Source organism: Serinus canaria, chromosome 10 (genome assembly GCF_022539315.1).
Source record: "Serinus canaria isolate serCan28SL12 chromosome 10, serCan2020, whole genome shotgun sequence".
Taxonomy (NCBI): Eukaryota; Metazoa; Chordata; class Aves; order Passeriformes; family Fringillidae; genus Serinus; species Serinus canaria.
In genome coordinates this window covers 19,494,388-19,518,748 of record NC_066324.1, presented here as the reverse complement: position 1 = coordinate 19,518,748, position 24,361 = coordinate 19,494,388, and the positions used below count along the sequence as shown (strand labels likewise).

General features: G+C 40.9%; 1 protein-coding gene across 1 annotated transcript; it reads left to right on the top strand.

The window, feature by feature from the left end:
• The first annotated feature begins 525 nt into the window (after positions 1–525).
• TSPAN3 (tetraspanin 3) lies at positions 526–22,397 on the top strand. The gene is made up of 7 exons (XM_009098224.4): positions 526–690; positions 11,461–11,652; positions 12,686–12,760; positions 16,338–16,439; positions 16,762–16,914; positions 17,180–17,263; positions 21,446–22,397. The coding sequence occupies exons 1-7, from the start codon at positions 628–630 to the stop codon at positions 21,536–21,538; spliced, it is 762 nt and encodes a 253-aa protein (XP_009096472.1). The 5' UTR covers positions 526–627; the 3' UTR covers positions 21,539–22,397.
• The last annotated feature ends 1,964 nt before the right edge of the window (positions 22,398–24,361 follow it).

The following is a 24,361-nucleotide window of genomic DNA, read 5'->3' as shown; positions in this document are numbered from 1 at the left end:
TTACTTTACTGAGAACATTCCTTCTCCACACTGGACAAACGCCCAAAGGCGTTTTACAAGTAAGGCTGTAAAAGGCCGGGTGTTCCCCTCATGGAATACCTGCCCTCCCTGCCCGCCGCCCAGCTCTCCTGCCCTCACGGCCCCTGAGGGCACAGGCCGGCCATCAAACCTCCCCTCGGGCCGCAGTCGGGCCTCTCATCTCCCTCAGGAGTCCAAGGTCTCCAGAGGATGTCACCGGCTTTGCTGTGCAGCTTTTTGACAGAGGATGTGGACATTCAGAGTTCTTTAACGCCTGTTTTAGGACTGTAAGGTAATCGGCAAATTATCGCTTCAGGCGCTGAGCGAGAAGAAGAGGCTGTGTTTGTTACACTCTGCTGCCTAGGTTCCGAGGCTGGAGGACAGCACTGACCTCCCCTCACACTAACCCGCCGTCGGGGCTGCCCAGGCGGCTCCCTTGGAGGGCGGGACCGCTTTAAGGGGGAGCGGTTCGCCATCTTAGGTGCCTCCGCCTCCTCTCACCACGTGACGCGAGCGGCCGCCATCTTAGGCTGCCCGCGCGGCCGGGCGGTCACGTGCGGCGGCGCTGAGGGGACGCGGGGCCGGGCCGGGCCAGGGCTCTGCGGCGCCATGGGGCAGTGCGGCATAACCTCCTCCAAGACCGTCCTCGTCTTCCTCAACCTTATTTTCTGGGTGAGTCCGGCCGTACCTCGCGAGAGACGGCGGCTCCGGGGTTCCAGATCGGAGCCTGGCCCCGAGAGCGCTGCGGGCCTCGCTCAGGAGCCGGGAGCCCTCCCTCCCCCTCACCGGCCCGCGCGGGTTCCGTTCGCATTTAAGCTGTGTTTAACGGGCGTTCCGAGCCCCTTCGCGGGCTGTGGGGTTGGGTGCTGGGTGCAGTCCCTTCCCTCGCAGTCCTCCTCCTCCTGAGCTCCGGCCTGGGGGGAGCTGAACTTGGCCTCGAAGGTTTAACGAGCATTAGAGATCTTGGGGTAGAGGCTGTTGTGTAAGCGCATGTAGCTTTTCTCTCTTGCATTATGGAGCTTCTCAGGTCTCTGGCAGTTTAATTTGTGTGGTCACTTTGGTTTTTGTAGCGCTGTTTTGGCCATCTCGGGTTAGGCTGTCCGCGGCGGGACATCCCGAGCGCTCGGTGTGGGCACCGATCTCTTCTGGGGCTCTAACACAAAATCAGCACTTAGCTCTGTATGTGCTTATGCTTCACGTATTCCACTAGCCACGGTAGCATTGTAGTATGTATGCATCGCTGAAACTTCCCACGGCTACAGTGACAGTAAGACAAAAGCTCACAGAAGAGGGGCAGTAGGTTGCTGTAAATGACCTTTTTCAGGCTGGAAGTACAGGCTCTAGCTTGGCGTTATATTCTCTGTAATAATTGGCTTGTCAGGACAGTGTAACTCTCAAATCATAATTAAGAATAGTTTGTAGATTTTTAAGAATTCCCTTTGTGCATTTAGGTACTGTATTTTTCCTGCTTTAATCCCAGCTCCAGGAACAGAATATCTGTTGTCCCAACTGTTCAGAGATTACATCTTCGAAAACGTCATAGAGGGTAACAAGCTGTTTCACCACAAAAGTGTAGCTATTTATAGCTGCTTCATTTACTGTTGAAAGTCATAAGAAATCTTACTAGTGCTACAGGATGACACTTCTTGTCTGAATTTTTACAAAGGAATGCTCCTTAAGGGTGCTTGGGAATGAATCATGGTCAGGGAAAGTGCAAATCTGTGCATTCTTGCCGGCACTTGCCTATACAGCTCTTCTGGGAGAGGAGCAGTGAAGGTGAGGCATATTTGGCCTTAAGTGGTGCAGATTAGAAGTTTGTAATTCTGGCTGAGGTGCACAGGCTCCTTTCTTTATCTTTAGTGACATCAGTCTCTTAGTGCAGCAGTAAGGTTGGAATCTGCTTTGTTGGGTGTGGCTTTTTGTTTCATGCCTACTTGCAAGTGACATTTTAAAAGCTCTTCAACGACTCTTACATCATACTTGAAAGTTTTTGACTGGACACAGTTTTTGTGGGTTGCCTTCTTGATGGCACCTTGAAGCAGATTTTTTTTTCCTGTAGTTTCTGGTATAAACGAGGCTTTGTTTGGAGTAAACGAGCGCAAGTTCCGTGTGCAGTTTCTCCTCTGCTCCAGAAGCTTAGTGATAGGTATTGTTCGTTGTCTGCTTGCATTTAATCATTTAGCTGCACGTTGGTGTTTGCAGTTATTCATCTCATACAGTGGTTGGGGTCAAAGGTATTTTGTGTAATGCTGAACTTCGTGCTTTACAATTTTTGGTTACTTTTGAGACAAACTTGACTTAATTTAAAGTGGGCAGACTGTATTTAGATAAGATGTACTTCACGTCAGATTAAAATGTCATCAATCTTGTGCTCTGTAAACCACCTCCAGCCTAAGAAGTCAGCATGTGCTGATAGCTCTTTGGCAGATCAGTGACTGGGTTGCTTGTGTTGGAACAACCTTGCAGCTCATCAGCTGAATGTAGAATGAGGCAGGCTTTCTGAAAGTGAATTACAGAAAGCAGTGGTGTTCCTTTCTTTCACGAGCTAGAGTCAATAGCTCATTTGTTGGCTGAGCTGTGTATGTTAACGTTTGGTGCTCTTCTGGTGGGCAATGTAAGTGCTTCTGTGCTGTTACAGAAATCTTGTGCTTGTCGTGCTGTAGTTCCAATGTTGATAATTAGATTATTGGGATTTCCCGAGACTTGACAGTAGACAAATGCCTAGAATTGGTCAAGTTACTATGAAATCTCCTAGTTGCTTTTGTAAATTTACTCTCTCTCTTTAAAGTTTCAGATACCAGTCTTGTGTGTTATCACTATCTTCATGGCCACCTGTAGGAATAGCAAGTTGTGACTACACCGTGGATAATAACTTCCCCCCTCACCTCGTGGGTCTCTTACTTGTGGGAGGCTGTGAATGTTCAGAGAGATTTTATATCTGTCTTATGACTGAGATGTTTAGAAAAGTATCAGTGCTGTGAAGAAAGAGATATGCTTGTTATACTTTGAAGTCTTGGTTCTAACTTTTATAAATTTCTTTCAAGTCTGTAAGTGGCAGATCAGACCTTGCTGACAGGTGACAACCACTTGCCACCTACAGCTACTGATTGCATATCTCCAAGTTTATCTCACTTTAAAGAGTCTTGTGCTACTTGATAAATTTTTGTTGACATTATAAAAAGTCATTTATTGTCTTGTGAAAGCATCTTTCCACTGTGAAAAATTCTTACATTAACTATACTTCCCTACATGTTGGTGATACTGCAGGATTTTTATTTCTTAAAGAAAATAGGCTGTGGAAGCTGTCTAAAAGCAGGCAGGTCCTAGTTTATCATGGAGAAAGCTGAATGGACCTTACTCACCTTTCCACATTTTTGCTGTGGTATTTTGACAGTTCAGCTGAGTTGTGTTTGCAGGGGTGTTGAGCATTGAGTGCATCTCCTGTAGGTGCCCATGTTGCCTTTCAAATCCAGTTCTGTAAGAAAACAGTATTGTGACTGTAGTCATAAAGAGTAGCAGTGTAAGTTTTGTGTGGAACATGTGCTTGAGTTTTGGGCAATTGTCAGAGAGTGTTGAAGGCCAAAAATACCTGACCAAGAAATGCATTGATGTGAAGGATCAGTTAAAACTTGCCCTCCTTACACCAGGGAGTACTGATCTGATAAATAGTTTCTTAGTGTCTCATTGCTAGGAGTTAATTTTTGGGTAGATATGATTAATGGCTAAGGAAAGCCAGTCCTTCAGCTGACTTTCACCTGAAGTTTGCCCCAGATTTATTTGTTCAGCTGGTGACTTCATTTAGGGGATGCTGAGCCCTTTAAGGAAGGGTATTGCATAGGAAGTAATTGTGATAAGAGAGACAGTACAGCTGAGAAGTAAAGTAATGTAACTTCTAGTACATCTATCTTCCTAATCAGCAAGATGTTTTTGTTACCTTGATGAAATGTTGATAAAGACTAATGGAAAAAAAAAATAATTATTGTAAGGTATTTGAGAAAAGCATGTTCTTTAGGACACCTCCTAAGTTTAAGGTCTGCATAATTTTGGAAGAGGAAGAAATATATTTACCTGGAACAAATACCTAAAGCCTGCTGTCATATGTGTTTATTTGTGTGCCCTTAATTTAAGGCTTCATGGTGTGACTTGCATAATTCAGTTGAAACCAGTGTGAAGAGGAGATGAAGACAAAAATACTAAGGAAATGTTTTTAGTCTTAGTTTAGTTCATAGGAGAGAATGATAAAATATTCAGAGTTCCATGTGCTCTTGCTTCAGAAAAGGGAATCTATTTTATATTCCCAAGGAATCTATGTGCTTTGACAGCCTGCTCTGCTAAAATAGTGCCAGATATCCTGTGCTTGCTGAGGTTTTTATCTTTCACCTCTGTGTCCTTCTTGAGAAAAGGAATTAGCTCTGCTTCCAAAATACTTGCAACTCAGTAGTTGCAAACTGTTTACGTTGTTCTTGTAGTTTTTAGCTGGCTTGAAATCATTACTTTGACAGTTCATTTGCCTAAGCTGTTATAAAACATTCTTGGTATGATTGTTTAGAGAGATTGTAGGGCACAAATACTTTCTAGATCTGTCCTCACCACAATGCAGTGGCCAGAGTATGGGGAAATGGAGGATTTTCTTAGAAGAGCTGCAGCAGTCAATGTGTATGTAATAGGTTTAGGGATTTCTGGTAGAAAAAACCATGTAAAATGGAGCAATGGGAAAATTCATTCAAATTTAGTAGTTAAAGGAAGATTTGAGTTCACTTTCTCTTACACATAGCAATAAGCCCACTAATTTCTCCAGTTTATTGTGAGCTTGAAAATAGTATCTGCTCTGGACTTCAAACCAAATTTCTTGAGAGTTCTTTGGTGATCAAAGACTCTGATGGATAATCCAGGAGGTAATTTTGCAGGGATTAGTTGTCCAAAGCCCTTTTGTGTTGAAAGGGAGTTGCTTCTGGATGTGAAAATGTAACATTTTCTGCTTCTGCCACTATGGTAGTATGAAGAGAGTGTATCCTCAGGATTGTATAATGGTTTGGAATCCTGTGCATTAAAAAAATCAGTTATTTTAATTAAAAAATAAAGATTTAAAACTCTCAAGTGTTGTGCCCTCTGAGTAATTTTACTTAAAACATTTGAATATGAATTTTCAAGTAACAAACATGGGCCAGGTCCTGAATTTTAGTAATAAATACTTTGATTTGCTTTATGGTAAACAAACATGGTAGTGTCATTCATGTTTCTTTACAGGATGAGTTTCAGGTCTTTGCCTGGGATTTTTCAGGACTTTTGGCATCTGACTTGAGCTGAAAAGGTCTAATACCTTACAAAACCAAGTTGCAAAGCTGAATGTGATACCTCTGAATAGTACAAGGAAATTGTAATATCACTTTACCTGATGAACTTTGAAGCACAGAGTGATCATCATTGTTCTCCTGCAGAGCAAGGAACCTGGGAACAGTGGAGCACCAGCTCAGGTTACAACCCTGGTGACTAAATAGGTGTAAAAGAATGGCTGTATTGTTACCTTGGCTTCTGAAGAGGTAGAATACTCAGATGCTTCACATCTTGCAGTTAGTGGTACTTGGAATATGTAATGCTGAATGCAAAAGCAGCCTAGCTCAGCCTTTTGCTTTAGCCTGAAAAGCCCTGGAATGTGAGGGGTTTGGGCACGGTGCTGCAGAATTTAATGTGGCCAGGACAGACAGAGCAGTCTGGCTTGCTTGAATTTTACAGGGCTGGCTTGTTTTCTAAGCCTTTAAGATAGTTTGAACTGTGTTACAGAACTGAATGGAATTGCTGTCTTTCTTCTCCCAAAAGATTTTGTAAGACAGAGTTCAGTGTTCAAGTTAAGTTAAATTACTACTGTTGAGAACAAAGATAAGAGTGTCAGGAAACCATTGGGTTCTAAACTGGTTATGCATCAATTTCAGGAACCAGAGGAAATATCAAGTATGGGCGTGGGTTTGTTTGGGAGGGGAGTGGAGAGAGAGAGATACACAGCAGTGAAGTGCTGAAAAGACTGTAAGAGAAATAAACCCCAGAGAGATCCTGTTGGGCCTCTGAGGTTAAGGAAATAAATTTTGAAGAACAAAGCTAAAAGGAAGACTTAAAAATTTTTGTCATCCCCTTCTTTTTATGACAGTAATCAGCTATGAGTACTCTAATGTTGGAAAGAACCAAAAATGTCAGGAATACCCTTGAAGTCAAGTAATGGAGAAATGTGGAAAAAAACCCACTTATCCAGGTACTGTTCTAAGCAGCCCATAAATCTGGAGGCAGACCACAATATCACTATTCCTCCCTGTGGGTAGGAAGTTGGAGTGCATAGGAGTTGGTGTGCATAGACAAAAGCAAGCATTAGAAAGGATAAAACTAATATAACTGTAGACTCTCAAAAATCTGCCCTGGAGTAGACATGTGCTTTGTTTTTTAAAAAACATGTTAGAAGGGCAGTGAGAACAAAGATACATTCACATTTAACATGAGGAAAGCAATAGACATGTTGGGAAAATTGTCCTAGGACAGGATCCAGGCAGAAAAGCTGAGGGTTTGTTAGTGTAGAAGGCTTTTTTTGTTACTTTATCCTTAGGTTCTTTTTATCAAAGATGATGTAGATGGTCTGTCAGAATATATCAATGGGTGCAGTTAACAGTCCCATGCTTGAAAGGTATTTTCATCGTGGAATGAATAATTGGTTTGGAGTGGTGTCTGTGTGCTATCAGCATTTCCCAATCAGCAGTGGCAAAGTTGGCAGCAGTAGGAATTTATAAGAAGGTGTCCTTACCAAAAATGTGAAATACTCCTCTTGTCTAAGAGGAGCACTCACACCTTGCATATCAGATGTGTTTTCTCTTAAAGGTACAGTACTTTGCTGCTACCTTCATTTTCTTGTTCAGAGAGTTTGTGTTTTTCTTAAAACAGTGGATAAAACATAGACTCTCAAGGGACAAATACCATTCTTTGGCAGAGTTAATTGAAACAGGACCACAAAAGAAATTCGGAACTTCTGCTGTGTGTTCTGTTGGGGTCCCAAAGTGAAGAAAATTCCATTAGCAAGGTGAAGAGTAAAAGCATGAACATGTAAGTAGTGTTGATCAGATCTCTTTGGCAGTAACATTATTAGGGTAGTGTAAGGAAGAATTTGCTTGTAAATGAAGCTGCAGTGCCCATGGTTGATAAATAAATGATCAGTGGAACAAGTTTAAATATCTTACACTCATCATCTTAGGTAGCCAAAATTCTGGCTTTCAAACTGCTGCAGTGTGTGAGCGTTACTGAAAACATGAAAACAGTTCTTGGTGTGTGTTTGCAGCCTACTTGGAAAACAAACAAACAGACTAAACCTCTGAAACTGTTTCAAGGTGCAGGTGGCCAGTGTACAGCCTTGTACACCTCAGGGCTTGTAGGAGGTGAAAGCTGGCTTTGTGAAGTAGCCATGAGCTTAAGAGGCTGTGTCACAGCAGCCCAAAGACTGCTCAAAGAACCTCCATTTTTATCAGAGCTTGCCCAGAATGTGAGTGATGCTTATCATTATGTCACAGGCTCTTCCAGTTTTCCCTCCAGTTCTGTGCATAATTGTTGAGCTTTTAATAACTCCATAGAGGTTCCAGCCAAAGCAGTAAAATCAATCCCTTTTCTGAACTGCGAGAGGTCTACATGTCTGTGGAACTTGCTTCTGATGAAAAGGATGTTGAATTGTTCAAGCCTTTTGCAGTGAGCTGTGTTCATTGACTGTGCTTATATCAGTGTTTTTAAAGGTTAATTCATCCTAAAATAAGAGTGTGCTGCTTGAGGCTCAGAACCATGAGCTAGATGCAGACAGCTGTAAAAGGATGTGTGAATGCTGAATAACCAGTCGTGTCCCTAGAGCGTGCATGTTACCTGGCACAGGCTCAGGAAATGCTGCCATCTATTCAGAGCTTTGAGCAGATTAAGTTGGAGAATTCTTCCTTCAAGCCCTGTTTATCAAAGACTTGTTTGAACTGGGTGCAGTTCATATATTTGGCTTCCATTTAATGATAGGAAATACATGATTGTAAACACAGTAGCTTTATATTAATTTGTCTTTGACTTGAGCAAGGCTGAATTTGCAGATTTTCTGTTTACTCTGCAGGATGATAAGCATTGAGATCTCGATTATTTGATTTTTTTTTTCCTTTACGTTATCCTCGTGTCTATACAGACTTTGGGTTCCTTAGATGATTCCTATTTTGAGATGGATGGTTTAAACACATGGTTTAAACACATGGTTTATTTTGGGTGGTTTGGGGTGTGTTGTTTGGTTTTAGGTGGGGGAGAGTCAGTTTGGGTTTTTTTTCTTTAAAAAACACATGTATTCAACTTTCTACTTGGTTGCAACAGGTAATTAATGTGCATTTAACTGGTGCAGCCCTGGTCAACATAAGCTGCACACTTTATGTGGTTAAAACTGTCTTGTCACAGTGTTGATATGTTATTTATATCAGTGGGTGACATTACTGTGTGCTGAGCCCTCATGTTGGTGCTGCTGAGCTCTGAAGAGGGAGGGACCTCAGGCCTGTGCAGTCCCATTGACTGAACACCTCTGAGCAGTCAGCACAGGAACGGTACTTGTCTTCTGGCTTAGTTTCACTCCAAGTCACTCCTCTTACACACTTCTAAGGTGCACACTCCAGTGATGCAAGCCAGAAGGTAGTAAGAGAAATTCATCAAGAGGTGAGCAAAAAGGATTGCTTCAAAAGCACTTTGCTCATCCCAGCTAAAACATTTGAGATCTCCCCCTTGCTGGGGTAGAGCAGGCTGAAATAAACAGTCCCGTGGTTGTGATATGAAGGGAAAAGGGAGGTCATCTCAAACTTGTTTATGTGTTAAGTAACCTGGTAGTGTTGCTATTTTCATTGTTCTGTGACAGACTAAGTCCTGCACCTGTTCAAAAACAGTGCTCATCTGTGATACACGGGGAAGGAGTTTTAATCTTCATGGCTTTTAAGCCCTGTACAAGCTCCAGCAGGTACCTCTGCTCTCAGGACCTTCCCCCCCTGCAGATGACTTGTTGAAGAGGTAGCAGCAGTAACTGAGGAGCATGGTCACTTTATCTCAGAGGCAGTGTCTGTTTCAGAAACACCAGTTCCTTGACATTTTTCAGAAGTAAAACCTAAGGCCCAGTGCTGTCATGGATGATTAGTCATTCTACCATGTGTGGAAGGGATTTAATGAAGTATTCAAACCAGGCAGCTTTTAATCTGTCTAAAGGCTGCAAAAACAATGTTTCTTAAAATGCATGTGCTTCTTGAAGGAGGGAAGGAAAGATAACACCTGTAGACAGATTTGATTTTTTTTTTTTTAAGGCTAAACTGCTTTTGCTTCACATACATTCTTCAAAAGCGTGTGCTTATGCTTATCATAAATCTGTGTTTATGATCCAGATTATTCTTAAACAAATAGGAAGCCAATTAAATTACAACAAACGAAGGACAAAGGATTTCACAAATGGTTCTGATTTCAGCTGTGTGGTATATATTCTTTGCCTGATGCCAACCACAGCTGTGGGTTTTCATCAGCTACCTTGTAACATACCATATTTCTCTCAAGCATTTCAGTTCTTAGAAATAGGGGATTACATCACTGGCCTGCCATTCACAGGCTTCATTGCTAGGCAACAGTTAATGTAATTCCATTGTTCAGTGACACTACTTTTAGTCTTTGCTTTGTGTACAGAAAGTGTGTGTCTACATTTTGCTGTGTTGTACCTAACATGGCAGGGTTTGTACAGATGGATTAGCATTTCAGCATCTTCTGTGCAAGGGGGTGATTCTGCAATAGCTTGTTTGCTCCTGTCTGGAAAAGATGTGTTGCTCTTGGTGTTTGTTACTGAATTTTCAGTTTTCCCTCTCCTTATATGTACATAGCACCTTTTATTGGATGAATGCGAGCCTCCTGGGTGCCTTTAAGATTCCTGCAGAGTACACAATTCTGCTGCAGAGAGAGAGGTGGGGAGGTCAAATGTATTGCTCAAATCCATGCAGATGATGATACTTTTGAGCTGGCTCTTAATATCTTTTTCTTTGACACAGTGTTTCTGTAGCAAAGTGCTGCAGGGAATATTCCATACATAAAGTGATGTTCTGGTAGTGCTTGTGTGCTATTGTTTTATAGAAAGGAGTTGCAGTAATGTTGCAATACATCTAGTATGTAGTGGTAGCCAGGGCTGAAATCCTGGATACCTTTTGTTTTGTGGCTTGTCTTGTTCTGTGCCACACTGAGCAGGCTTCCCAAGGAGGGTTCCAAGACTTGTGACAGTCTTGAGCAATCTGATCTGAATTCATTGTCGAGCCTGCTTTGTGCAGGCAGCTGGGCTAAATGATGTCTCCTAGACTGAAATATAGAGTGAGTCTCTGTACACCATCACAATCCAGCCTTGCAGTATTACAGCTACTGGAAGCTGCTGTATGTTTGTCTGCCCTCCTCTTCATGGCTAAGGAGGGGGTATTTGTGAGGCCAGTGACAGGAGCATTGGCTGGAGGCAGCCTGCAGTGTTCTCCCTCAGACTGCAGCTGCAGTGTGTCACCTTCCAGTTGAGAGAGCTCTGGTGTCCAGGTTATGGATTGGCTTGTAATAGGGACACCCCCTTCACAGCAGAATGAAATTCCCCAGGTCATAGCCTAGCCATTGCATCTTCTGGGTGCATTGTTTTAGCTCAGCCTTGTACTGGGACGTTGGAAAAGCCTGGCATGAAACATCCTGATAGTATTGTCCATCACTGCCAATTGATATTTTGTTCTGCAGCAAACGTGAGGGCAGTTAGGAAAGACATTTGTAAAGCACAAACTGATAAGACCCTTGTATTTAAAAATAAATGTGTGTTATTTGGCTCCTCAAGCAACAGTTGTCTCTTTCACTAGCTCTGCTCAGCTTAAAGATAGTGAAGGTATTGATGTGTTGGGATCCTTGTGACTGTAAGGGAGGCAAGGTCATGGCAGATGGATGTGAGAGCTGTGTCTTACTGTTTAAATCTGTATAGTTGCAGATTCATCCTGAAGGGCTTATTTTGCAGTAACTTTAAGCTGATTTTTTGTTTGTTTAGAAATGACCATTTTGTACAGCAATCCTTCTGAGGATTATTGTACAAAATCGATTTTGCAAGTTTATTTCTGTAGGTAGTTGCTCCTGCCTTTTAGTAGTTGGTGGTTTGTATTTGTTTCTGCCTGCTCTCTAGTTGGAATCAGATTTTTCCAGTGCTGTGAACCCTTCAGAAATGCTGTTGTTTCTAGCAGTTCGTCTTTCTCTAGAGGTTGAAGTTGACAATGTGTACATCTATTTTATTGTAGCAGTAAGTCAGAGATAGTAACTGGCAAAATTTCTGAGGAATGTTACTTTATGGTGTTTTGTTAAAATAATTGTTACCTTGCTGGAGGAAGGGCTTGGTGTTCCAAGGAACTTACCATGTTTTTGTGCCTGTTGTAGGCAGCAGCAGGCATCCTGTGCTACGTGGGAGCCTATGTGTTCATCACATATGATGACTATGATCACTTCTTTGAAGATGTCTACACACTAATTCCAGCTGTTATCATCATAGCTGTGGGAACGCTGCTCTTTATTATTGGCCTGATTGGGTGCTGCGCCACCATCCGGGAGAGCCGCTGCGGCCTGGCTACGGTGAGTGCAGAGCTCCTGCACAGTCTTGGCCTGCTGTGTACTTGGCTGCCTTCTATCTTAATAAACTCCTAAAACATTACTTGAAGTTTTTTCTTTATGGCCTTAAAAGTTATCTACATAATTTTTTTAGGAACGTCTTATTTCAATTTTCTGTTCTGAATAAAGGTGTTAAATTAAACAGTTGTAGCAGCAGAAGGCTTCTCAGTTTTACCTTTTTTTAGAACAGTGGTAATCTCATTAAAAACTGTAAAATCATATGGTTAAGTCATAACAGTTTTTAAATCTCACTTTTATCTATTGTGGATGAAAAGATGAATTGGAGGGAGAGAAGTAATTCAGGAGCCTTCTTGCTTTAAGTGTCTTGTATCAGGGTTAACTAAGGGTTGTCATAAGGCCTGATTATTTTCTTCATGGTTTACTTGGGACACTTGGTTTGCAGTATTTTATGCCCTGTGTTTCCAAGTATTCGAACTGTGATTTTGGCTTGAAAACTTGGTAGGGAAGAGGAGAGGCTGTATTTGAGTTGTCCCTACAGGAGGGTTTGGGGCTTCTTTTGTTGAATGCTGTGTAGACTTCTTTAAAAGTGCTCTTAAATACAGCAAGACAAATGCATAGCTTGCTGTCTTTTCCAGTTGTCACAGAGCTTAATCTGAAGAAACATTCCCTTAGTCCATCTACCACTCTAAGTAACTGCCTGGGTAACCTCTCTGATGAGACATTCCTATTTATCTAACAAAGAAAATTGAAAGAACCACTTGATTAAAGACCTGCAGTTTGGTATTTTCAGTACTAATGACAGCTGGACTTGCCTGACTGGGCAGCTTCTTATTACTTGGTGAAGCTGTAACACTAAAGTTTCTTGAATGAATTCTGGGCTCATTTGGTCAATTTAAGTGCTTGCATTAAATTATCTGTTAAATCAAATCCTTGCGGCAAAAATAACTTTAAATAGAAAAATCTATGTGGAGCCTTTCATTAATGAAAGCAAATGAATGAAACTGTTTGCACAAACACTTTTGATTGTATTTTGCAGTTTGTGATCATCTTGCTCTTGGTTTTTATCACCGAAGTTGTGGTCGTGGTTCTTGGATACATTTACAGAGCAAAGGTAAGAACTCAGGTTCACTAATGTGTTGTTGTGAATTCTGGCCATAGTGCAGAAGTGTAATCTATACTGTGTTTAATTCTGTAGAACTGTTAGTAGGTGGTTGTTAAGGGATTAAAATCAGACATCTGAGTGGATTCATTTGTGATACCAGTACCTTAAAATTTAGAACATGAATGCAGAGAGCTATCTTGTAGGCAAAAGATTACCTGGAGCACATAATGATCAGTTAAAGAGGAGAAGGGAGTCACAGTAATTGATACCTTTACATTTTCCAGATGGTCTTCTAATTTGTTTGTGCTTTGACTTTGTGAATGATTGAGGCTATGCAATGTTTGAACATAGGGCATATTTTTTTGATATGCAGTAACTTCAATGTTGTCACGAGTTTTGGTGTGCAAACCAACACTGCATAATAATAAAATGAAATTGATTGAATGTGGTAATGTATACTTTCTAGCATTACTCAGGTTGTTGACAGGGATTATAGCTAAACAAATTACAACTTTCCTCACTGTTTGTTTAATGGAATTAAGAAACAGGACCAGAACAAATGAAATGAGATGTTTCTTCCAGCATAATATATGACAGAAATATACTACGTCGTATTAGAGATGCCACATTGTACCTTGAAGAAATTTCTAATTTGCACAGTTTACTAGCTTTTGATATGTCTATATCTAAATTCTGGGGAAAAAAAAATACCAGAGAAGGCATTTTAGCTGTGATGTGGAGCATGTTTGCAGTGTAGGACACTAAGGGATATCTTACCAGCAAGCTGAGCTGCAGAACCTTTCCTCTTTCTTTGGCCTTTTGTGAACAACACAGGTTCAGCATTCTCTCCTCCTTGCTTTCTCCTGCTGTCCTGAAACAATGGGGAGACAGCTGGAAGTAAAAGTGGTAAATGGGGAGACAGCTTGGAAGTAAAAGTGGTGGTTGTGCTTGGGCCCCAGGGAAGGCTGCTTGGAGTGAGCAGTTGCCCACACGACCTTGAAGGGTTTGTGTTACAGACCTGGTGCATGACACTTGGAATAGGCTGCTTCAACAGAAGTGCTCTGCTGGCCATGCTTGAACTCAGAATATGTTTTTCTCATGCTTTGCATTTGGTTTCTGGTATCTTGGCAGTGAACTGAGATTACTGGGGATTCTTAAGTTTTTAGTGGAAGTAGGATTAGAAGCCACTGAGGAAAGCACTACAGTTCCAAGGGAGTAGGAAGTGGGCTCTTACATGTTGATCTGAATGGCTTCCTTCTGTTTCAGTACTTGCAGAGGAATACTTTAATGTGTGCAGGAATTACCATGGATCTGATCTGGACTAAGCAGTAGTCATGTTAGTGTCTTCCATGTTCCCATCTTGTAGGGACTTGCTCTTTTTCAGTGAGTAGTATTCACAGCAGATACAAGCATGGATCTGCCTTGCCCAGCTGTGTGTTCCTGTTGCTTCTCTTTTTTTAGTTTGCTCTCATGCAGTTTTCACTGCACTGGGTAATGCAGGGCCAGAGCTTGGGAGAAGAAGGAAGGTTGTCTGGTTTTAACAGCGTGTTAAGCTGTTTGTGGAAGTCAGTATTTGAAAACTGAGCCTTAAATCTTTGGAAAGGACAGACAGGTTTTGTTAGTAAAGATTGTAATTTTCTAGTACCTTGCAGTATCTAGCATCTTAAACTACCATTTCAAGTGCAACAGAAATAAATAGAAATAAATTTATTGTCAGCGAGCTGTGAGGGGAAGTCTGCTTAGCCTTCTGATTATTTTTGCCAGGATAAATAAGTCAGCTTTATGCTTTGTTAATTTTAGTCTGTTGTTTCTGCCATGGTGTGTATACATCTGTGGGAGCCTTGTTTTGGTTTTTCTGAAGGCCCCTGAATCATGTTAGAAGTACTTTGTGTTCACAGTACAAACTTGCAAACAGAAGAAAAGATTAAAGTTGTAGCAGTTGTAACATTGGGCATAATGCCTCAAGGAAGTGGCACTGTGCTCTCTTAAGATACCTTTACTGATCTTAAAATTGCTTAATTTTCCAGCATGCCTCTGTAAACCTGTGTGTTGATCCTATTCAGAGTCTGAACTATTTCAGAACTGTGTGAAATGTGCCCAGGCCCTGCTGAGATGGGCTGAGCTGCTGCAGAGCCTTCCAGCACTCGTCCTTAGCTGGAAAAGTCAGACTTCTTGGAAGTGCCAGTAGGAATTAAACAAGCTTGGTTGTTTGAGGACCTGCTGATTTTTTTTCCTCTGGGTGGAGGGGTTCACTCTCTTCATTTTTCACTAAACCTGCCAGTTAACTAGAGCTAGTGATTTCTGTTTGGATCTCATGGAATTTGCATGGTTTTCAGGCATAATGTTGCCCTGATTGAACCACAAGCCAAATGATGCATGAACAAGCACTGAAATAAATTATTTTAAAATGTATGTGACAAATTGAACAGCTGTTTTGTTATGAGTTGGAGTTGTAAATCAAATAAGTTAAATCATCAAACAATTGATTTTAAACTGGTCTGAAACAAGTTGTCTGTGCAGGCTAAATTGACTTTTATGCATACCTATCTTGAAATAGGCAGCATTCTTGAGGTGGGGGTGGTGGTGGAATTCAGCTTGTGCTATTGCTGCATAAAAATCTTCCATTGAAGTATTTAAAGGAATGATGTGTTGACAAGACCTTCCTACTGTAGCTTGCAAATCTGAAGAATATGCATGCTTAGTGCTCAATCCTAAAATTGCATTCCTTGCACATAATTCCTGTTGAATGTGATAGAAAAAATCAAATCAGAGCTAATCTTAAAATTGCACAAATGTTTATCTGCACTAAACCGTGTATTATTTTAGTAATAGTTTACAGTAAAATACAGTACTTGAAAGGTTCTAGTAAGATTTCCTCCAAACCAGGCATCATAGAATGACTTTAGAGGGGACAAGTGGTGGTTCTTAAGTAGCATCCTTTTCTAGCACATGTACTTGACAGCATCTTGACTCAGTAGGTCTAAAACCTATTGCAGTAAATGTTGCTAGACACAATGTACTGCCTTTGGGGTTCCTTGGGAAGCTGTGGGAGACTGGGGCTGAACAGCCTGGTCACTGTAGGGTCAGCCAGAAGGCATCTTTGAGAATTTATTTACCTGTGCTTCAGCCAGAAGAGTGGGTGGCAAGACTTAGTCCCTTTTGATCCCAATATCCTTGTAGTCCCAAGGGGAATGAGTTAGCCCAGATGGTTATAATGGTTTTGGTTTGGGACCTTGAAATAGAGAGGTGAGTGCATGTTCTTATGGACAGCCCTTAACTTCATGAAGTCTCTTCCACAGTGTCACAGAAAAAGCATGTTCCTTTTCTGAGAGACAGTGCAAAGCTACTTTGCATAAGATCTGGAAGGTAGCTGCCTGGATTTTCCTTCTCCTGTAGCTGCAAGCTGGCAACATCTTAGCAAAAGTCAGGGTTGAACTTTAGGAAGCTGAACCACTGAAGGATGCTGATTTCAGATGAGAGGGAGTTACCCTGGTTTCCTGAAATGTGTAGCTAGAAGCTAATGATGTTACCTAACCTGTGCTACTGTGCTGGTGAGCTAATGCAGCTGCTTTGCTACCCCTCCTAGGTGGAGGATGAAGTTGATCACAGCATTCAGAAAGTGTACAACCGATACAACGGCACCAACCCCGACGCAGCCAGTCGTGCTATTGACTATGTACAGAGGCAGGTGAGACAGCGACACTCGGGCCAGTTTTCCACTCCTTTCTGTCCCTAAAACATGGATGCTGTTGCTCTGCTGCTTGTGCAGATGTCCTTCCTCCACTCTGACAAATCTAGGAAATTGCTGAATGGACAACAAATAGCTTAACTTTGTTAAAATTAATGGTACTGCTGACGGGGAGACACATTTTTATATAATGAGCTGTCTCTTAATCTCTGCTTGTATTCAAATGTGTAGTACTTAAGTATTTTTCTGCAGTGGAACATAATATACTTGTCCTCTTGGTATTGCAGTTAGAATTGAATTCTTTACCTGTCTGATTTTCCAGCTGCGCTGCTGTGGGATCCATAACTATTCAGACTGGGAGAATACTATCTGGTTCAAACAAACTAAAAACAACAGTGTGCCCCTCAGCTGTTGCAAAGCAGCCCTCAGCAATTGCACTGGCAGTTTGACCCGCCCCATGGACCTTTATTCAGAGGTAAGGCAGCCACAAGATGAACTGACACAGCCACAATTCATTTTCTTTGGGAGAAATCAAATCTTGGGTGTATTTGCTTTAACAGAAAGCAGATGTAGTTAATCCTCTCTCTCTTCTTTTTTTCATCTGTGAGTAATTTTCATCTAATTACTTTTTTTTTTTTAGTATTAGCATTATCTTTCTGCCCTTTGTGATGCTTTTGTGGTTTTTTGGTGTGTCTAAATATGGTTGCCAGATTGATACATAAGAAGCCTACTTGTTTCAGGGGTGTGAGGCTCTGGTTGTAAAGAAGCTTCAGGAGATCATGATGTATGTCATCTGGGCAGCACTAGCATTTGCTGCTATTCAGGTAAGAGAATGTTCTTTATTTGTTTACTTCTTTCAAATTAGATCTGACCTGCAGTACAGATAGTTACAGGTATGCACATAGAGATATTGCCCTTTAACACAGAACTTCCCACTGCTGTGGGTTACATATTCTGTTAGAGCTGAGCAGTCAGTGTTACATGCAGTAATCCACTCTGATGGAAATGGTAAATTATTTCGTGAAAACTTAATTTTCTAGGTATTAAGTGTCATAAATATCCTCTAATGGCATTTAACACTCAAAGATTTTGTTTAGTGTTTATTATCTTAACTATGGTTAATGGTGTATAAATAATGTCAGGACCACCTAGGAGATACGCCAAGGTTTTTGATAGTGGGCTCTGCTCATGTGCAACTGAGCTTTGCTGTGTGTCTTGAAGATTTCTTGGGTTTTGGACTTGAACAGAGGCTCTAAACTGCAGACTCTTCCATGAGCCTTGTTACAATTACCCTGCTCATAAAAAAAGGTAACTGAGGAAATAAACTAATGTATATATTAGTGTTTATTAAATTTTGAGGAAGAAAAAAAAGACTAGAACTGTCTCACAAACATATTTGTAAAATTGAAATTTTGAATGCTCATCAACTGGCACACTTAGCACACTAATAACATTATTTTCAGACTGTGCCTATGTTATGGTCTCTGAGCAATGTAGTACAAATGCTGGATCCCAGGAGACTTAAAAACTAATTTCAAAGTTATTTTAATGCTCTTATAATAGCATTTAAATTCAGAAAACATACCTGTCAAGTCTGACAATGTAAGCACTTCTGTTTTCAAAAGCAGCTTTTGAGCTGGATTGTAAGTTTAAAGGTAAATAATCTTTTGCAAACAGTCTTGTGAAAAGAGGGCTCCCTCTGTGCTTCAGTGTTACAAGGATGTACTCATAGTGCTGTGTACAGTCTTGTTGAACTGTTCAGACCCAGACTACTTCAGCTGTGGAATTTCAGATTTGGTGAGATCTGTGCTCAGTCTCCTGAAGGGAAGGTATAGTTTCAATTGTCTTCCTTAAAACTTTAGTTGTTGAAGCAATACTTGGTCTGCTTTGACAATGACATGTATTTGTGTACTGAAAATTAATTAATTACCACAACCATAGTTACTCTCACAAAATTTTATGTCAGGAAAAAAGTGTATCAGATGAAACTGGCTGAGAAGAATCCCAATAGGAGGCATTATTCTTAGTTCTGGATTTTGCAGGTGGATGAACAGGCCTGCCCCAAAAAGCAGCACAGTTTTAGTCCTTTCTGGCCCTGGCCCAGAGTTTGACACAGGCTTGCAATGGCAGTGTGGCTGCTTGCACCCTTCTGTTGAAAATGTTGTATTATTTATCTCCTGAAATTTGAGACAGAAGTTCTGACATCTTTGTCTTTGCCATACAGAATTCAAGTATGTATTTGGCTCAGTTCTCAGCTAAATGGTCTGTGGGCTAAGTGAAAGGGAGATAGAACGTAAACTTCAGTACATGGCTCCAACTTGGGTCATACCCTGTAAACTTAAAGGAATGATAATGCTTTTCTTACCATTTGTGACTTTTGCTATCTTCCCTATGCTGGCTGCACAGTCCCCTCTGAGCAGATTATTTTGTTATGCAATAAGGCTGTTCAAAGTTCATTACCTCTGATAGCCTAGAGTCGACAAATTTAACCTTCAGTAATTGCTTTAAAATTAAAAGACTGGCAAGAGTATTTTTGCAAGGCTTGAAATTTATTAACAACTTAGTCTTTTCTGCATAGAAGCAATTTTTGGTATGTTCATGTTTCAGTTACCATGGGGATCTTCCAGTGTGCAGTAACTCCCTGGTCCCAGCCACAGTGACAGCACAGAACTATTAATAGATAGGAGGCAAACTGAAGGGAGCAGAGACACAGCTTTTGTGGCTGGTGGTCATTTACAAAGGGCACCTCTATACATAGCCAGTGAGTTTTCGTACAAAATTGATTTGGGGAAAGATTGAGTGTAGTTATTGATAGCAGGCAAATTAAAACCAAAATTAATAAAAAACTAAACAAACCTCCTGAATGCAGGAGGTGTCTAAACTTCCCTAAATGCTGTTGAAGAGGAGGATGGATGCATGGATCCTTCCTCAACACAGATGTCTAAAAGAGCAGTTCACAATATTAAATAGCAACCAACGAAACAGACTCAGATGCCTTGAAATGTTTAGAGGTGCTAGCATTTTTTAAATGACATAATAAATAATGTCTCTAGAGAGCACTGAGGTATGTGAGTCACTTCTTTGTTTATAGTGAATTCTAGGGATATGCTCAGAGACCTAAAGGATATAAATGGTTTAAATAGTAACTCAGAAGTTAATTGCATGGGATTTTACTGTAGTACCTGAATGTTTGAGATTTCACACAACTGTATAAATTAAATATCTCAAGGGAGTCATTGAGCAGGGTTGTCTTTGTGCAAATAGCTGTAAATGTGCTGGATCTACTTTTATTCATTTGATGTACGTGGCTAGAATAAATTTTAGGAAAGGGCTGAAGGAGGTGTTGCTCTGCATCACATGTCTCATTTTATTCTGGCTTTGAACAGCAGAGAAGTTTTTCTACTTGCAGGCTGTGAGCTCTCTTGAGAGTTCTGTAGCCACTGGCAGCTCCCATAAACTCTCCATTTTACCAGTGTAACTGAAGTGGGTTTTAATTGTAGATATTCCCTCCTCATTGAGACAGGCTGTGTCCATGACCAGTCATTCTCCCATGTGACTTGTTTCCTCTTGCTCTGACACAAGTCTATGAATCTAAGCACCCTGACGATGTCCCTGCTTGTTGCAGGAGGGCTTGACTGGATGGCCCTTAAAGGTCTGTCCCAGCCCAAACCATTTCATGATTCTATGATATATATTTAGGAGTCACTCTGTGAGCTGGAACCACCTGAGTGAAGAAAGGTGCTGTTTATAACAACAGCTGAAGCACCATACTGTGTTACTCTCCATATGCTTTTTAAACCTGAGCTGGTTTCTGCTATAGATCCAAAGCAGATAATGCACTGCAGACAGAGCAAAGTATTGATCTCTACAGCTTGTTCCTTTCCAGGAAATTAAAAGCCCCTACTAGAATTTCATCATGCCTCTTCCTAACCACTGCATATTTAGATTTAGGATTTTTAAGCATTGTTTTCAGTCTTTCAGCAGACTGGAGTGTGTCTGCTATATTGTGTGTGCCATCTACCACACTATATTGTGTGTACCATCATTTAGTTATAAAACATGTTACACATCTGATGTTTGCATTGGCCTGTTTTTTTAAAAAGTCAGTAACTCTCCTTTTGTCCCAGTACTACTTTCACTGGGCTTCTGCTTTATCAGAGAGGAAAATCTACACTTGTCTGCTCACCCATTTCATTCTAGCTTGCTTTCTGTCCAAGGGATTTTTTTGGGGTGTATTTTTGGAGTTTGTTCTTTTTTAAGAAATCATGTTGCTTTCAGTGGTGCTTTATAATCCAGAGATAGGACAGGAGCCTCCTGAAGTATTTGCATCTGTGAATAAACTTCCATGCACATAACCCAGTCAATAAAATCTCACACTTTACTAGAAGCTATTGCCAGTTTTTGTAAACCACAGAACACTACCAACACTATTGTAAACCACCAGCACTATACCTGCTATTTTTTAGTTGGTACAGTCTTGTTCTACCTTCAGTAAACATGCAGCTTCTTTAAAATACCATGCTCTGTATCCCTGATTATTCACATGGTTTAGGTCTTGTAAGTGGACACAGGGTGATCATACCCTAAATCACGGTAGGCATGCCAGCGCAGTTGTACTGTGAATTTTAACATGCCTAGAACTGAATTATTTGCCTTAGATTCAAGCTTTGTAATATGACATGTTCACAGAGAGCTAGTTCTAGGAAATATCTGTACCTTTCCTTAAAAAGCATTAGGAGTTTATTCCATCTGAATCTGAATTCCTGAGGCAGAATACAAGTGGCTGACCAAAAAAAAGTCGTTTTAGATGTCAAGGGTAATCTTGTAAGAAAATGAGGCTGAAGTTTGTGGCCCTGGGAGCTCGCTGCAGAAGCCGAGGCTCTTTCAGGAGGGTGGTTTGTTGCCATTGATTGGTTCCAGTCTTGAAGCATGCTGGCAGTCTGTGCTGAGGCTGTCTCTGGAAGCATCTCCCTTGTTCTCAAGCTTGTTCTGTTTTTTCTCCCCAGCTTCTGGGCATGTTGTGTGCCTGTATAGTTCTATGTAGGAGGAGTCGGGATCCTGCCTACGAGCTGCTCATTGCTGGTGGAACCTATGCCTAGAAGAGAATTCCAACGTGCAGTTCAATCTTCCCCCACTTCCCTGGAAGGTGAACGGGCCAGGTTTACTTCCATAGCTTCCTTGCCCCCAGCTTAGCCCAAGCACACCTTTCAGAGCCGAGGGCAGCCGCACTGTGCACTGGTGACGGGCAACAACAGCTTTACACAACCCATAGAATTACCTGTGACTTTCACTGTTTTAGCCAGCTATTCATGTATCTAAATGTTTTAGTCTGCTAGTAAACTTTCTAATTTCAGAACCATTTGCAAGTTAAGTATAATTTGGTTGATATGAAAGTCAAAGGATGTGTGCCTACTTTGGTAGATTACCTCTAAGCATTAACTGGCTGATTCTTGCATATATAGAGAGAGGAAGTCTTAAACCTTCACTACATGGAACTTTTCTGGCCAAAGTTGTACAAAGGAAGCCAGCTGTATTTAATTTGAGAAGAAAAAAAATGTTTTAATCTTGCCCTTCACCAGTGTCACTTTTAAAAAAGAAAAAAACTCTTAAGTCCAGTACACTTTATATATAAAGAAATTGTAGGGGAAAAAAAACTAACCGATTTTAGGATTATGTGACTGCAGTTTTGACCTTCAGAGATCCAGTCTTTCAAACATTAGTGGTTTAAAATACAAGCTGGCTTTTCAGGAGTATAATGTATGCACTACTGTTCTATAATGAAATATTTCATTTTTCTATGAAGAGCGTTTTATGTGTTGAGTGAATTGTTAGACTATAGACCTTCAGTTGGTTTGGAAACAATGTAGCCATGTAGAGTAGCAAAGTAGTATGTGAAAGTGATCTCAACTGTAAATAATAAACCTGATTAAATAAATCTCTGTATATCCTCCCTATAAACATGTCTTGTTTTCTGTTTAAGATTCCAGCGTGTTTGGTCCAATGGAGTCTTGGTGTGCTGGATACACAAACTGTGTGAAAACAACAGTTTTGGGTGGCTTTATTCAATAGATCTGTATTTATGGTTTGCTGGGAACCTGATTGTATTGTGTTTGTTGTTTTTATTTGAAACAATAGCAGTGAAACAGAACAACAAACTTGGCCGAACTTGATGAAAGTTAACATCTTGTGCACACAATTAAGGAAGAATTTGTTGCCTCCAAACAGTGGGCAATGAATAGCTTTACTGTAACTGCTGTATGTTAATTATGTTTTAGTATGTCTTGCATTATTCAAATACTTAGTCACTGCCCTACTTTCAGTGTCTTCAGATTCTTCCTCCTTTGCAGAAGCCAGGAATGCTCAGAATTTTTACCAGTTGCTTATGTACAAAGCAGAAATGCTCAGCTAAACTGACTTCAAGATAATTCTCAAGTAACTAAAGAAACATCACTCAGAAAAAGAAAATTCTAATGTGTACACACTGTTGAGGCCAGTGTGGTTTATTGGGGGATTTTTCTCAGTGCTGTTACACTGCTGTAGAAGTGTAGCTGTGGAATTCTGTTAACTTCTAAAGGTGGGTTTCAAATTATACTCCCTTGGGACTTGGATTTTCATTCTTAGTACAGCATGTGGCTCGACCCAGAGACCTCCAGACCGTGGCATCACGTTTCCCAGATGTGGCAGCAAGCCTGCCCCCTGCATTTGATTGTCTTCATATTGTATTGCAGATTGTAAATATGGAACTAATAAGATTGAGATGACCCTGGCTTGTAAAAATCAGTGGGAAGAGGTGGTATGACAGACCTGTGTTGAGGCTAAGGATGCTTAAAAAGGTGGTTTGCTCTTAGCCAGCTGCAAGGCAGAAAGAAACTCCACAGGCACAGCCTGCATATGCCCCTTTGAAATGAGGATAGCTTGGGGGAGATAACAGGGCTTGTTAATCTTGTTGTACTTCTTGATTTAAGTACAGATGGCTTGACAGTACTTGTGTGTAAATGAAGGAAGTATTTTTCCTCTTTAAAAAGCAGAATATTTGTCTGGAATGTGGAAACTGCTCAATATTTTACAACTTTTTTATAGTCTAAACAAATCCCAACTGAACTTTTAACTGCTGTGAATTAGTTTTTTTCTAGGAACCTTCAATTCAAGTGACCTTTTTGAATTGCACAGTTTGTAGTAGGTCTTGGATGTGTGAATGAAGTTTCGGTGGTGTTTGGGTTTTCTAAAATACAAAATCCAACTTCACACATCCCCACACCCCCCTCTAAAAAGCCAACCGAACACAGACTTGCAAGGGTCTAATACACCACATTTTGTGTGGTTCACTGAACAAGTGGTGTAGCTCTGTGCCTTCCCTTACTGAACAGAATGTATAAACTTTGGCTTGCATTAGGCAGGAGTGTTGGTGTGGTTGTAGTTTGGCTTTCCTAATTAATACATTCCTATCTGACAGTGCTTTTTAAGGGACAATTTTTAATTTCATTAGAGCTCCATTTTCCCTTGATTCCTCTGTCTGGTCTTTTAAGTTCCTGTCTGAATTTCTTCTTGGCTATCTTGTAGCTAAGTCTGAGAGGGCTCAGTGCAGACTGCACAGGAAATTATTCAGACTGAGTGAATCTGTGTGTGCTGCATGGAGCACACAGGCATGGAGCTCTCCTGCAGCCTGATCCAGTGGGGTTTAACACAGGAAATTAGAAGTGCCTACAGGGGTGTTTTTAATTGGGTTTTGTTGTTCTCATTGCTGTTAAAGTGACTTAAGTACGTTGCAGTGCAAGTTCTGTGCTTTACTGCCTTTCAGCACCCTAATAGGAGGCTCATGAGAACTGGAAGATCTCATTCAGATTGTGGTCTAGTCAGGCATGATCATCTCTATTTGCCTTAGTAAACAGAGGATAAGTGATCTAACAAGATCAGTTGGACAG

Coding starts and splice junctions, on each gene's coding strand:
- TSPAN3 (XM_009098224.4), top strand. CDS start 628: ATGGGGCAGTGCGGCATAACCTCCTCCAAGACCGTCCTCGTCTTCCTC. Junction 16,440..16,761: donor TTGACTATGTACAGAGGCAG/GTGAGACAGCGA, acceptor CTGATTTTCCAG/CTGCGCTGCTGTGGGATCCA. Junction 17,264..21,445: donor TAGCATTTGCTGCTATTCAG/GTAAGAGAATGT, acceptor TTTTCTCCCCAG/CTTCTGGGCATGTTGTGTGC.